The sequence below is a fragment of the Scyliorhinus torazame genome, chromosome 2, assembly GCF_047496885.1.
Source record: "Scyliorhinus torazame isolate Kashiwa2021f chromosome 2, sScyTor2.1, whole genome shotgun sequence".
Classification (NCBI taxonomy): Eukaryota; Metazoa; Chordata; class Chondrichthyes; order Carcharhiniformes; family Scyliorhinidae; genus Scyliorhinus; species Scyliorhinus torazame.
This window is the reverse complement of record NC_092708.1, coordinates 362,284,731-362,298,581: the sequence shown is the minus strand read 5'-3', so window position 1 is coordinate 362,298,581 and position 13,851 is coordinate 362,284,731. Positions and strand designations below refer to the sequence as shown.

The 13,851-nt window shown below is 44.4% G+C and overlaps 1 protein-coding gene across 2 annotated transcripts in view; it reads left to right on the top strand.

Moving 5' to 3' along the window:
• Positions 1-4,160, top strand: part of asb2a.1 (ankyrin repeat and SOCS box containing 2a, tandem duplicate 1) — a 67,525-nt gene extending 63,365 nt beyond the window's left edge. For both annotated transcript variants that reach the window (XM_072492581.1, XM_072492580.1), the window contains one exon: positions 3,258-4,160. In XM_072492581.1, the coding sequence (XP_072348682.1) occupies positions 3,258-3,403 (146 nt within the window). In that variant the 3' untranslated portion in view covers positions 3,404-4,160. The remainder of the gene's footprint in view (positions 1-3,257) is intronic.
• Positions 4,161-13,851: the final 9,691 nt, after the last annotated feature.

The following is a 13,851-nucleotide window of genomic DNA, read 5'->3' as shown; positions in this document are numbered from 1 at the left end:
CCCTTTTTTGAACAGGGGCACGACATTCGCCACTCTCCAATCCCCTGGTACCTCTCCTGTTGACAGTGAGGACGAAAAGATCATTGCCAATGGCGCTGCAATTTCATCTCTTGCTTCCCATAGAATCCTTGGATATATCCCGTCAGGCCCAGGGGACTTGTCTATCCTCAAGTTTTGCAAAATGCCCAACACATCTTCCTTCCTAACAAGTATTTCCTCGAGCTTACCAGTCTGTTTCACACAGTCCTCTCCAACAATATGGCCCCTCTCATTTGTAAATACAGAAGAAACGTACTCATTGAAGACCTCTCCTATCTCTTCAGACTCAATACACAATCTCCCGCTACTGTCGTTGATCGGACCCACCCTCGCTCTAGTCATTCTCATATTTCTCACATTTTTGTAAAAGGCCTTGGGGTTTTCCTTGATCCTACCCGCCAAAGATTGTTCATGCCCTGTCTTAGCTCTGCTAATCCCTTTCTTCAGTTCCCTCCTGGCTATCTTGTATCCCTCCAATGCCCTGTCTGAACCTTGTTTCCTCAGCCTTACATAAGTCTCCTTTTTCCTCTTAACAAGACATTCAACCTCTCTTGTCAACCATGGTTCCCTCACTCGACCATCTCTTCCCTGCCTGACAGGGACATACATATCAAGGACACGTAGTACCTGTTCCTTGAACAAGTTCCACATTTCACTTGTGTCCTTCCCTGACAGCCTATCTTCCCAACTTATGCACTTCAATTCTTGTCTGACAACATCGTAGGAGGCAAGAATTGGGGCAGTGCAGATATCTCAAAAGGTTATCGAGTTGGAGAAGATAACAGATATGGGGAGTGGCAAGGCCATGGAGGGATTTGAAAACAAGGATGAGAATTTTAAAATGAAGCATTACTTAACCAGGAACCAATGTCTTCGCTGTCAGCTGTCCCTTGATTTGAGGATGACTTATACTCAGCGTCACGGGTTTCTGCCAGGAGTCTTTGTATGACCAAAGAGGCTGATTCTCGACCCATAGACATTTGGGCACAAGGATCAGGATGTCCCATGAAGTAGTGGAATCTGGAATGCAGGATTTACTTCCTTTTCTTTCCTTCTTTGCCACTGCTCTACCTCATCATTAAGACATTGTGACTCAAAGTGTGATGCAATTTCCTGAGCAAGTTGTCACAACTTTAGACCATTGGTAGAAAGCTCCTCCCAGTCATTAATGACAATGCCTAAAGAGCTCTGTAGCGTCTTTGCCCTCCCCTGGAATTTTGACCATTTAAGTGCTGAGAAAACAGGACCTGCCAGGGAGACACTTTTTGGCCACCTGGATACAGTGTCCAGTCCATTGAAGTTGATTTTTCAGAGGTTTTGCCTGAATGTTTGTGGAGCCGACTTCAAGAAAAACAAACCCATTTGATCAATTGAACCAATATGGGTCAGCAAGCAAAGGGGTGATGGGAGAACTTAATTGGCATGAGTTAGGACCTGGACATCTGTGTTTTGGATAACCTCAGTTTATGGAGGGTAGAAGGTGGGAGGCAAGCTAAAAGTATGTTGGAAAAGTCTAGTTTAGATGTGACAAAGGCATAGGTGAAGACCAGAGCAACAGATCAACTGAGGATGGGGTGGAGTGATGTTTCAAAGATGGAAATAGGCAGTCTTCATGATGGCATAATTTGTAGTCAGAATCTTAGCTTAGGGTGAAATATATACCAAGGTTGCAAAGTGGCTGGTTTGGACTCAAAACAGCTGACAGGGAGAGGGTGGAGTCAGCAGATGGCAAAGTTTGTGACAGGATCCGGAGACAATGACTTTGGTCTTCCAAATATTTACTTGGAGGTGCTTTCTGCTTATTGAGTACAGGATATTAGGCAATTTTGAGACAGTACATGTATTGAGGTTCGTACAGTAGAGTTGAGTATCACCGTGTGCATCCAGAAACTGATTGCGGTTTTCGCGATGTAGCCAAGGGGCAACGTGCAGATGAAAAACAGGAGGATTGCCAAGGATAAATCCGGAGATGATTTCAGAGTTAATAGTGTTGGAATGGAGATATTAATCCTCTGACTATGAGTCATTAGATAAGAATGGAACCAGGTGAGAGCAGTGCCATCTGGCTAGATGACAGTGACAAGACATTGGAGGAGGAGGATGGCCTGGCCAACCATGTGAAAAGCTACAGACAGGTTGGGAAGGGAAAGGAGGGATAGTTTACCATTGTCACAGTCACCGTCAGATGTCATCTGTGACTTTGATCAGAGCTGTTCCAGTCCTTGGACAGGAGTTTTGGAAACTCATTTTGGAGGGATTCCATCATGGAGTTCCAGGAAAGATGAGAACAGATTTGAGAGGTGACAGCACATTCAAGACCTTTGGAGGGAACAGGGTGGTTGCAAATGGAATGTTGGTTTGCAGGGATGCAGCAGCTGGGTGTTTTTAAAGAGTTGGTGATGACAGCAGATTGGAAATGACTTGTAATACACAAGTCTGTGGGTGTCACGGTAGCACAGTGGTTAGCACTGTGTCACCACAGCTCCAGGGTCCCAGGTTCGATTCCCGGCTTGAGTCACTGTCTGTGCAGAGTCTGCACGTTCTCCCCATGTGTGCATGGGTTTCCTCCGGGTGCTCCGGTTTCCTCCCACAGTCCCAAGATGTGCAGGTTAGGTGGATTGGCCATGCTCAATTGCCCTTATTGTCCAAAAAGATTAGGAGGGGTTACAGGGATAGGGTGGAAGTGTGGGCTTAAGTGGGGTGGTGCAGACTCAATGGGCCAAATAGCTTCCTTCTGCACTGTAAATTCTATGTTCTATGTTCTAAAACCTAATACAAACGTTGACATTCGTACTGCACAATGCCTGTTGCGCACTATCTTAATTTTATGATGTGCTATTTTACATCTTTAAGATACTGGAAAGAACAGTATTGAATGGGGATTTTGAAACGTTATTTATAATTAATTTGTGTAAAGCAATAAGTTTCCAAGGCTGGCCTTTCTATGCTAAATGAAACACTTATAATGCTAGCCTAAAATTATTTTCTCTGCTATTTCAATGTACGAGTTAGTCTATTGATTATAAATAGGTTAACACCTCTGTTTAAGAACTTCTGGCTTACTTGCATCTCACCAAAGTTTCTATTACAGTCTTTTGTAATGTTGCATATACTCATTTGCTTGAGAAAGGAGGTAAAGAGCTTTCAGCTGCACTTACTTTCTCACAATAGTCATTGTTTCCATTGCTCATCATATTTTCATTTCAATCTTTATATAGAACCTCCAAGACCTCTTGTCCACCTTTGCAGAATTAGAGTTCGAAAGCTTTTAGGACGTCAGAGATTAAAACTCATTGAAGTGTTACCTCTACCCGGCAGGCTGAAAAGATACTTGGAGTATGACTTTACCGATGATTTGATGTAAACTTAGCCATTGATAACAGCCATGCAGCGACTAACTACAAGAAAAGCAATTGCATATTACAGAGTGCAGACAACTGTAATTATTTATGATACGACAAAGAAAGTAAAGCTTCACGGCATAACAAGAATGGAGTAAAAAGATCCACAAATTAATCGTGAACAGATTTCAAATGGACTACAATTGAATGAATCAGTCCGGGAAGGTTGGAAAATAAGTCAGAGTCTTTGATTTAATTAATTCCAAGTAGAGGAACCTAAGACTGGGTGTGCTGAAAAGAAAGGTTTTAGAAATGCACAGTGTGTTAGTCAACATCGAAATGAGAAAAGATACGCTGGGACTTGGAGTATATGAGTCCTGATAAAAGGCCCGTTAGCTTTTCTCACCTCTTCCAGATGCTGCCTGACCTGCTGTGTATTTCAGGCATTTTGTGCTTTCAATTCAGATTTCCAGTGCTCTCAGTTTTTCTTTTTGCCCCTTAGATTGTGGCATTTTAACCAGTATATAAATAATGTATAAAATGTACCAACGTTCATGTCAGAAATAACCTGTTGCATCAACATGCAAGATAGATTTTGTAAAGATTTTCCGCAGTTCAGGCCAAATTTTGCCCAAGGGTTTTAGCACCAGTTTACACCTTGCCATGAAAACATACTAGCCACGATAAGCTCAACGCCATTTATAATCAAAATGGTGATAGTAGTTTGATACATTTAATTATTAAATTTTATTTTAATATAATAAACATTAACCTACAAGATATTGACTTATAGCAAAATATGACTAATTATGGGTTTCTTGATGAATGCTGTTTGTTGCATGGAACATCACAGCAGCTTAAGAGCAATTATTATTATTGTTTTTTATTGCACTGAGAGTAAATAGTTGTATAATCTTCAAAGGTGTTCAACTCTTGAGATATCTTGGTGCTAAATGCACTGTTATGGGATTGAGCGATATAGACTGAGCAAGTCCTAATTTCATGTCATAGTCTGCAGTGAGTTAACCTGATCTAACCCAAGACAGCAGTTAGAATATAGGAACATGAATAGGCCATTCATCCCTTGAGGTTGTTCCAGCAGTCAGTTAGGTCATGGCTGAGTTTTACCTTAATTCCATTTACCCGCCTTTTGCTCCATATCCCTCGAGACATTTAATGAACAAAAATCTATTGAACTCAGTCTTGAAAATTTTAATCAACCCAGTTTCCACAGCCTTTTGAAAGAGTGAGTTCCAGATTTCCAACACCCTTTGTGTAAAAAGAAAAGTGTTTCCTGATTTCAATATTAAATTCAAATTTTAAGAATATGCCCCTTATTCTGGGATCCTCACCAGAAGAAATTGTTTCTCTGAACCTATTGATTCCCTTTAACATTTTAAACAACTTAACAAGATTGAACCTCAACTTTCTAACCGCAAACAAAGAATGGTACATAAAGCCTCTGCATTCTTGGATTAGGAAAAGAAGGAAACAATTAACTGCATTTCCACCCCAATTGTTGTCCACTGATTCCTGGTGGGATGGTGAGTGAGTGCATGCCAACATCACATAAGGTCAAGGTCAAATCAATCACTCAAATATCATGCCAACACTCAAACGTGTAGACCCAGCATGGACAAAGGATCTGTGGGTGAAGTGCTGAAAAACTACCAGCATATACCAGAGTGTTAAACAGCAACACCTCAGAAAGAGTGTGTGTGCCGGGGGGGGGGGGGGGGGGGTGGGGGGGGACGACAGGAAACGATATGCCTAATGGGAATGAGAGGAATCACTGTTTATCTACACATTGGTAGATTGGTGGCAGTTTTGAGTTCTTCAAATCTAATTCACATTCTGCAACATATAGGGCAGCACGGTAGCACAGTGGTTAGCACTGTTGCTTCACAGCACCAGGGATCTGGCTTCGATTCCCGGCTTGGGTCACTGTCTGTGCGGAGTCTGCACGTTCTCCCCGTGTCTGTGTGAGTTTCCTCCGGGTGCTCCGGTTTCCTCCCACAAGTCCCGAAAGACATGTGTGTTAGGTGAATTGGACATTCTGAATTCTCCCTCAGTATACCCGAACAGGCGCCGGAGTGTGGCGACTCGGGGATTTTCACAGTAACCACACTGCAGTGTTAATATAAGCCTACTTGTGACAATAATAATATTATATTGCATTTGGTGCATTTCAGTGCCAGCTTCAGGAATTTAATTGCACTGAGATGCAATTTTGGTCTTTGAACTACACTTGCAGCCCTGAGGCCTGTTTATACCGATATTGACGATGCAAGGCGCATTCAGGATTATAATGCTGTAATATAACTTGTACTAGAATCTGAATGATCTTATTGCAGCTCATTTATTTGTGATTCAAACTAAGGTTCTCATCTTCTGCCAGTTCTGAGGCTGAAGAGGGTTGGTGCAAGAAGACTAAGAAGAGGGTGGTGGGCTCATGGTCTGAATGCTAAGATTTGCTTTGCTAATGATAAAAGTTAATCAAAAACCTTAATAACCTGGATAATTAACCCCGAAAGACATGCTTGTTAGGTGAATTGGACATTCTGAATGTCGGATGTGGTAAATTGGGGCTTTTCACAGTAACTTCATTGCAGTGTTAATGTAAGCCGACTTGTGACAATAAAGATTATTATTATGATATCCCTCCATCACGATGAAACAGAGGCAAAAAATAATGGATTATTTTGTTATTAATGACTTATATTCCAGTGTATATCTCAGACATCACTGGACAGGCCATTCAAATATTGGCTTACTTCGATCAGCACAATACGGATCGTAACATCATTCAAAGGAGACTGTTATCCTTTATTTTCTCTGATTGCACTCAACCCTGGGATTCAGTGATTAAACAAGACATTACTTAAAAATGTTTGGAACTGCAAGAATATCACGAGTGTAGCTTTTTTCCGTAGTTATATGCACTGAAACGTTTAGATTTTTTTAAAAACTTAAAATATTAATTTTTGACAGTGATTCCAATAAAAGTATGTTTTTGAACTGAATTTATGTAATTTGCTTATCTTGAAAATTAATCACCGTTCAAAATGGTTTAAAAGCTATGCAAGGATTCATCTAGAAACACCTATAGATATTTTTAGCAAGAAGTTGATAGGTGACACCATCATTGCCCTTGCACTTAGAAACCTGGGTTTAAAGTTATAGAGAAAAGGAGGAACAACATATAAATAAATAACTGAGTTTGGAAACAGAGAAAGGGGGCTGTAAAATGAAAGAAATCTCCCACCGTATAGGGCTATTTGGATGGCATACAAGATGGCTGGAACCATGTCCGACTTTTAGTCAGTCAGTCTCAGAGTCCTTCCACTGCCTCACACTATTATCCAACGTGCAAGATTTCTGAAAATACTCTTGAAAAGAAAGAAGTCTGTTACATTGTTATCAGCTGTAATCTCCCAAAATACATACTGCATTATCCATTAAACTGACAAAAGCATTATTATTCTGGTAAGCTTGAATGTAATGAAATCAAGGCAATAAAATGAAAAAAGCTACATAGCAAACTGCTTCTTTATCACATATACCAGATTATTCAGATGGATCGTGCTTTAATAAAATGATCTCTTCCATCAAACCATATAAATTTCACACACACCCGCAATAAAAAAATGTAATCATCACCACAATGTGAAATCAAATTCTTTTTGACATAACTTTATGCAAATTTGATTAAAATGCTGTAACATTTTCAAAGGGATGTAATTTGCCTACAGGTCATTTCTCATTGCTGTGGGATGTTGCTAACTTTCCGGTTGGTTCAATTGCTCTGTTTTATTACCTTTGCATTCGAGTCGCCAGGTATCTTTATGATACCGCCACGAGGTTCAAGTCCAAGTAATGATCAATAACTCAATACACTGATTAGTAAGATTCAAATCAAAGCACATTTATTATACACAGTAATCGCTACTCATACACAAATTCTACGTCTAAGCTACTTCTACAACTAACAGGCCTATACTTAACTTCGGACTGGCCCACCAGGTCAGGGGAACAAATGGCCTTTCGTTCGGGTTCTGAGTCTGCGGGATTCGAAGTTGGTACGGATTGGTAGCTAGGAGCGCCTATCTCATGGCGAGCATTGAATTAAGACTTACTTCTTTCGGTGGTCACTGCACCGGTCACGGTCAAGGTTGGTTCGCGTTGCTGGGTGACCCGGGCAGGACGAAGAGAGCGAGTTGAACTTGGGGGCTTAACTTTATAGTCCCCAGGGGCTTACCGCCTTTCGGGGCGGACCCTGTACCTGGTTCTAGGTGATTGGACTTCGTTCTAATCGCTTGGTTCGATTTCTCCAATACTGGAGCAGTTCCCTGATCGATGGGCAGTCTTGAAGTGTCCGTTAACCTCTTTTGTCTTAGCTCCTGCTGGCGCCGGGGAGTCTGGCTTAGTTTTGTGTGTCCCAAATGTTGCTATTGTTCCCGGGGATTGCTCATTAATATGTAGATGGCTGCTACATTATTATGCTGATGGTCGCTGGTATCGATGCTGTCTGGGCTTTGCAGAATTAAATACACAGTAAACCTGCACCTGCTGGTTTCTGCCTGTGTTGGCTGAATTTCCCTTCAGCCTTTGCCGTTTGCCATTTTAAATCGGGAGTTGGCCAATTTAGGTGGCTACAGGGAAAATCCACAAAACATTTGGCATTTTACCATCAAAAAATATGCATACATAGAAGATAGGAACAGGAGGAGGCCTTTTGGCCCTTCGAGCCTGCTCCGCCATTCATCACGATCATGGCTGATCATTCAACTCAATAGCCTAATCCTGCTTTCTCCGCATAACCTTTGATCCCATTCTCCCCAAGTGCTATATCCAGCCGCTTCTTGAATATATTCAAAGTTTTACCATCAACTACTTCCTGTGGTAATGAATTCCACAGGCTCACCACTCTTCGTATAGATACATTATGAATTAGGAGTAGGAGTAGGCCATTTGGCCCCTTGAGTATGCTGTGTCATTCAATAAAATCATGGTTGCTCTGATTCTGGCTTCAACTCCACATTCTGCTTACTCCGATAACCTTTGACTCCCTTATTAGTCAAGAATATATATATATATTTTTATTACTTTAGTTCTTTGAGGAGATAACAAATAGGTTAGACCAAGGCGAGCCAATGGATGTTACCTATCTTGACTTCCAAAAGGCCTTTGATAAGGTGCCTCACGGGAGACTGCTGAGTAAAATAAGGGCCCATGGTATTCGAGGCAAGGTACTAACATGGATCGACGATTGGCTGTCAGGCAGAAGGCAGAGAGTTGGGATAAAAGGTTCTTTTTCGGAATGGCAACCGGTGACGAGTGGTGTCCCGCAGGGTTCAGTGTTGGGGCCACAGCTGTTCTCTTTATATATTAACGATCTAGATGATGGGACTGGGGGCATTCTGGCTAAGTTTGCCGATGATACAAAGATAGGTGGAGGGGCAGGTAGTATTGAGGATGTGGGGAGGCTGCAGAAAAAGTTAGACAGTTGAGGAGAGTGGTCCAAAAAATGGCTGATGAAATTCAACGTGGGCAAGTGCGAGGTCTTGCACTTTGGAAAAAAGAATAGAGGCATGGACTATGTTCTAAATGGTGACAAAATTCATAATGCTGAAGTGCAAAGTCCTAGTCCAGGATTCTCTAAAGGTAAACTTGCAGGTTGAGTCGGTAATTAAGAAAGCAAATGCAATGTTGTCATTTATCTCAAGAGGCTTGGAATATAAAAGCAGGGATGTACTTCTGAAGCTTTATAAAGCATTAGTTAGGCCCCATTTAGAATACTGTGAGCAATTTTGGGCCCCACACCTCAGGAAGGACATACTGGCACTGGAGCGGGTCCAGCGGAGATTCACACGGATGATCCCAGGAATGGTAGGCCTAACATACGATGAACGTCAGAGGATCCTGGGATTATATTCATTGGAGTTTAGGAGGTTGAGGGGAAACCTAATAGAAACTTACAAGATAATGAATGGCTTAGATAGGGTGGACATAGGGAAGTTGTTTCCATTAGCAGGGAAGACTAGGACCCGGGGGCACAGCCTTAAAATAAAAGGGAGTCACTTTAGAACAGAGATGAGGAGAAATTTCTTCAGCCAGAGAGTGGTGGGTCTGTGGAATTCATTGCCACAGAGGGCAGTGGAGGCCGGGACGTTGAGTGTCTTTAAGACAGAAGTTGATAAATTCTTGATTTCTCGAGGAATTAAGGGCTATGGAGAGAGAGCAGGTAAATGGAGTTGAAATCAGCCATGATTGAATGGTGGAGTGGACTCTATGGGCCGACTGGCCTTACTTCTGCTCCTATGTCTTATGGTCTTTATCAGAGTTGCAAAGCCAGAGCTCAAGAGTGTGGACAGGAGCAAATCCCTAATCCAGCTCCAAACCCAATTCAAATTGAATCCAATTCATTGTCCCCTCGAGAGAGAGATATACCAGATCCAGGCATTACACCTGATCCCACTCTCATCTTAGCCAAATTCTGCCTTTAAAATACTCATTGGCCCTACCTCCACCACTCTCAGGGTAAGAGAGTTCCAAAGATTCAGGGCCCTCAGAGAAAAAAAAATATTTTCACCTCTTTCTTAAATGGGGCGCCCCTTATTTTTAAACTGTGTCCCCTAGTTCTGGTTTCTCTCACAAGGAGAAACATCGCTTGTGGCACTACCAGCATGCTAAATGGTACAAACTTCAAACATATCCAGCAACTCAAGACTGGGCATCCATGAGGCGCTGTGGGCTATCAGCAGCAGCCAAATTGTACTCAATGACAATCTGTAACCTCATGGCCCGGCATAGCTCTCACTCTACCATTACCACCAAGCCAGGGGATCAATCCTGTTTCAATGAAGAATGCAGGAGGGCATGCCAGGAGCAACACTAGGCATACCCCAAAATGAGGTGTCAACCTGGTGATGCTACAACACGAGGCTAATTGAGTGCCATACAGCATAAGCAGGGGATAATAGAGCTAAGCAATTCCACAATCAACAGATCAAATCTAAGCTCTGAAGCCCTGCCACATCCAACCGTGAATGGTGGTGGACAATTAAACTCACTGGAGGAGGAGGCTCCACAAATATGGAGGAGCCCAGCACATTTGTGAAAAAGTTAAGGCATTCGCAACAATCCACATCCAGAAGTGCAAAGTGGCTAATCCATGGCATGGACAAGCTGGCCAAAGGGCCTGTTTCCATGCTTTAAACACCTATGACTCTATGACTCATATTGGTCTCCTCCAGAGGTCACTCAGCTCCTGGTCTTGTTACAGCCTTGGTTCAAACATGAACAAAAGAGCAGAATGCCAGAGGTGGGTAGCATTTGACCAAGAATGGCATCAAGGAGCCCTAGCAAAACTAGAGTCAATGGGAATCAGGGGGGAACTCTCCGCTGGTTGGAGTCATACCTGGCACAAAGGAAGATGGTTGTGGTGGCTGGAGGTCAATCATCTCAGCTCCAGGATATCACTGCAGAAGTTCCTCAGGATAGTGTCCTAGGCCCAACCATCTTCATGTTGCTTCAACAATGACCTTCCTTCATTGGGATCGAACCATCACCCCATGACATTCAATGGCATTAGCAACATGGAATCCCCCACTATCAACATCTTGGGGATTAATATTCATGAGTAGCGTAACTGGACTACCCATATAAATACTGTGGCTGCTAGATCAGGTCAAAGGCTAGGAATCTTATGGTGAGTAACTCACCTCCTGACTCCCCAAAGCCTATCCACCGTCTACAAGGCACAGTGTAATGGAATAATCTCCACTTGCTTAGATGAGTGTAGCTCCAAAACACTCAAGAAACTCACCACCATCCAGGACAAATGTTCCCACTTGATTGCTATCCATTCCACAAAGGTTCAATCCCTCCACCATTGACATACAATGGCAGCCGTGCGTACCATATTAATAATCTTTATTATTGTCACAAGTAGGCTTACATTAACACTGCAATGAAGTCACTGCAAAAATCCCACACTCCGACGCCTGTTCAGGTACACTGAGGGAGAATTCAGAATGTCCAATTCACCTAACAGCACGTCTTTTGGGGGAGGAAACCGGAGCACCTGGAGGAAACCCACGCAGACACAGGGAGAATGTGCAGACTCCGTGCAGACAGTGAACCAAGCCGGGAATTTAACCCAGGTCCCTAATGCTGTGAATCAACAATGCTAACAACTGTTCTAACATGCCACCCATAAGATGCATTACAGGAACTCACTAAGGTTCCTTTGGCAGTACCTTCCAAACTCACAGCCGCTACCATTTAGAAGGACAAGAGCAGGAGATACTTGAGAACACCACCACCTGCAGGTTCCCCTCCAAGTCACGCACCATCCTGACCTGGGGATTCCTTCACTGTTGCTCGGTCAAATTCCTGGAATTCTCTCCCTAACAGCACTGTGGGTGTACCAGGGATTGCAGCGGTTCATGAAAGGGCTGGTTTAGCTCAGTGGGCTAGACAGCTGGTTTGTGATGCAGAACAAGGCCAGCAGCGCGGGTTCAATCCCGTCCCAGCTTACCCGAACAGGTGCAGGAATGTGGCGACTAGGGGCTTTTCACAGTAACTTCATACTTAAAGATGGAACACTCCCATTGTCCCAAAATGAACGTACTGCCCAGGTACCTCTTTCTTAGATCAATTCCGATCTACATCCCCAAGGATTCTACCACTGGGCGGTGACGGCCGAGCGAATAAGGGGATGGATCAAGGAGCCAGAAGCCGAGTGGGTGGGCGCGGAAGAGGCCTCCTGCAGGGGAACCTCCCTTCGGGCTCTCGCCACGGTGGCACTCCCATCCCCACCCAAAAAACACTCCAGCAGCCCGGTGGTGATAGCCACCCTCCAATCCTGGAACCAACTACGGCCTGACCAAAATGTCGGACAAAGCTCTTTCAGCGCTGACTGACGCCACCTTCAAAAGGCGGGGACAGGTCGGAGGGACAGCGACAGTCAGGGACCTATACACGGACGGCAGGATCGCAACCACCCAAAGGGGCAGCACGGTAGCACAAGTGATTAGCACTGTGGCTTCACAGCGCCAGGGTCCCAGGTTCGATTCCCCGCTGGGTCACTGTCTGTGCGGAGTTTGCACGTTCTCCCCGTGTCCGCGTGGGTTTCCTCCGGGTGCTCCGGTTTCCTCCCACAGTCCAAAGACGTGCAGGTTAGGTGGATTGGCCATGCTAAATTACCCGTAGTGTCCATAAGGGTTGGGAGGGGTTATTGGGTGGAAGTGAGGGATTAATGTGGGTCGGTGCAGACTCGATGGGCCGAATGGCCTCCTTCTGCACTGTATGTTCTATGTAAACACTGGATGAACTGACAGAGAAATTCCAGCTAGCCAGGGGGAACGAGCTAAGGTATCTACAACTCAAGAGCTTCCTACGAAAGGAGACAAAGACGTACCCACAACCGCCACGACAGGCATTACTGGAAGAGTTACTGGACGCAAGCATACTAGATAAAGGAAATTTTAGCGACATGTACGACCGACTGGTAGAAAGGGCCGACACCGTACTGGATGCAACAAAAAAGAAATGTGAGGAGAACCTGGGGATTGAAATAGGGTGGGGACTCTGGAGCGAACCACTGCACAGGGTCAACACCACCTCCACGTGCACAAGGCTCAGCCTGACGCAGCTAAAAGTGGTACATGGAGCCCACTTAACAAGAACCCGTATGAGTAGGTTCTTCCCGGAGGTGGAGGATAGATGTGAGTGGTGCCAAGGAGGCCCGGCCAACCATGCCCACATGTTCTGGTCTTGCCCCAGACTTGCAGGGTACTGGACAGCCTTCTTCGAGGCAATGTCTAAAGTGGCGGGGATGAGGGTGGAGCCATGCCCGAATGTGGCGGTCTTCGGGGGTTTCAGACCAGCCAGATCTATTCCTGGAGAGGAGGGCGGACGCCCTTGCCTTTGTCTCCCTGTTCGCCTGCCGTAGAATCCTGTTCGGCTGGCGGTCAGCAGCACCACCCAAAGGGGCATAGACAGAGTGGATACTCAAGAGGCTTTTCCCCAGGGTAGAGGGGTCAATTACTAGGGGCATAGGTTTAAGGTACGAGGGGCAAGGTTTAGCGGAGATGTACGAGGCAAATTTTTTACACAGAGGGTAATGGGTGCCTGGAACGCGCTGCCGGAGGAGGTGGTGGAAGCAGGAACGATAGTGACATTTAAGGGGCATCTGGACAAATACGTGAATAGGATGGGAATAGATTGATACGGACCCAGAAAGTGTAGAAGATTTTAGTTTAGATGGACAGCATGGTCGGCACGGGCTTGGAGGGCTGAAGGGCCTGTTCCTGTGCTGTACTTTTCTTTGTTCTTTGTTCTTTGTTATTATTATCACCTTCTGAAGGGCAACAAGAGATGGGCAATAAATGCTGGCCTAGCCTGGGAATTCCACTTCCCTTAATCATTTTAAAAATTCTTTCAGCAACCTCCATGTCAAGTCCCC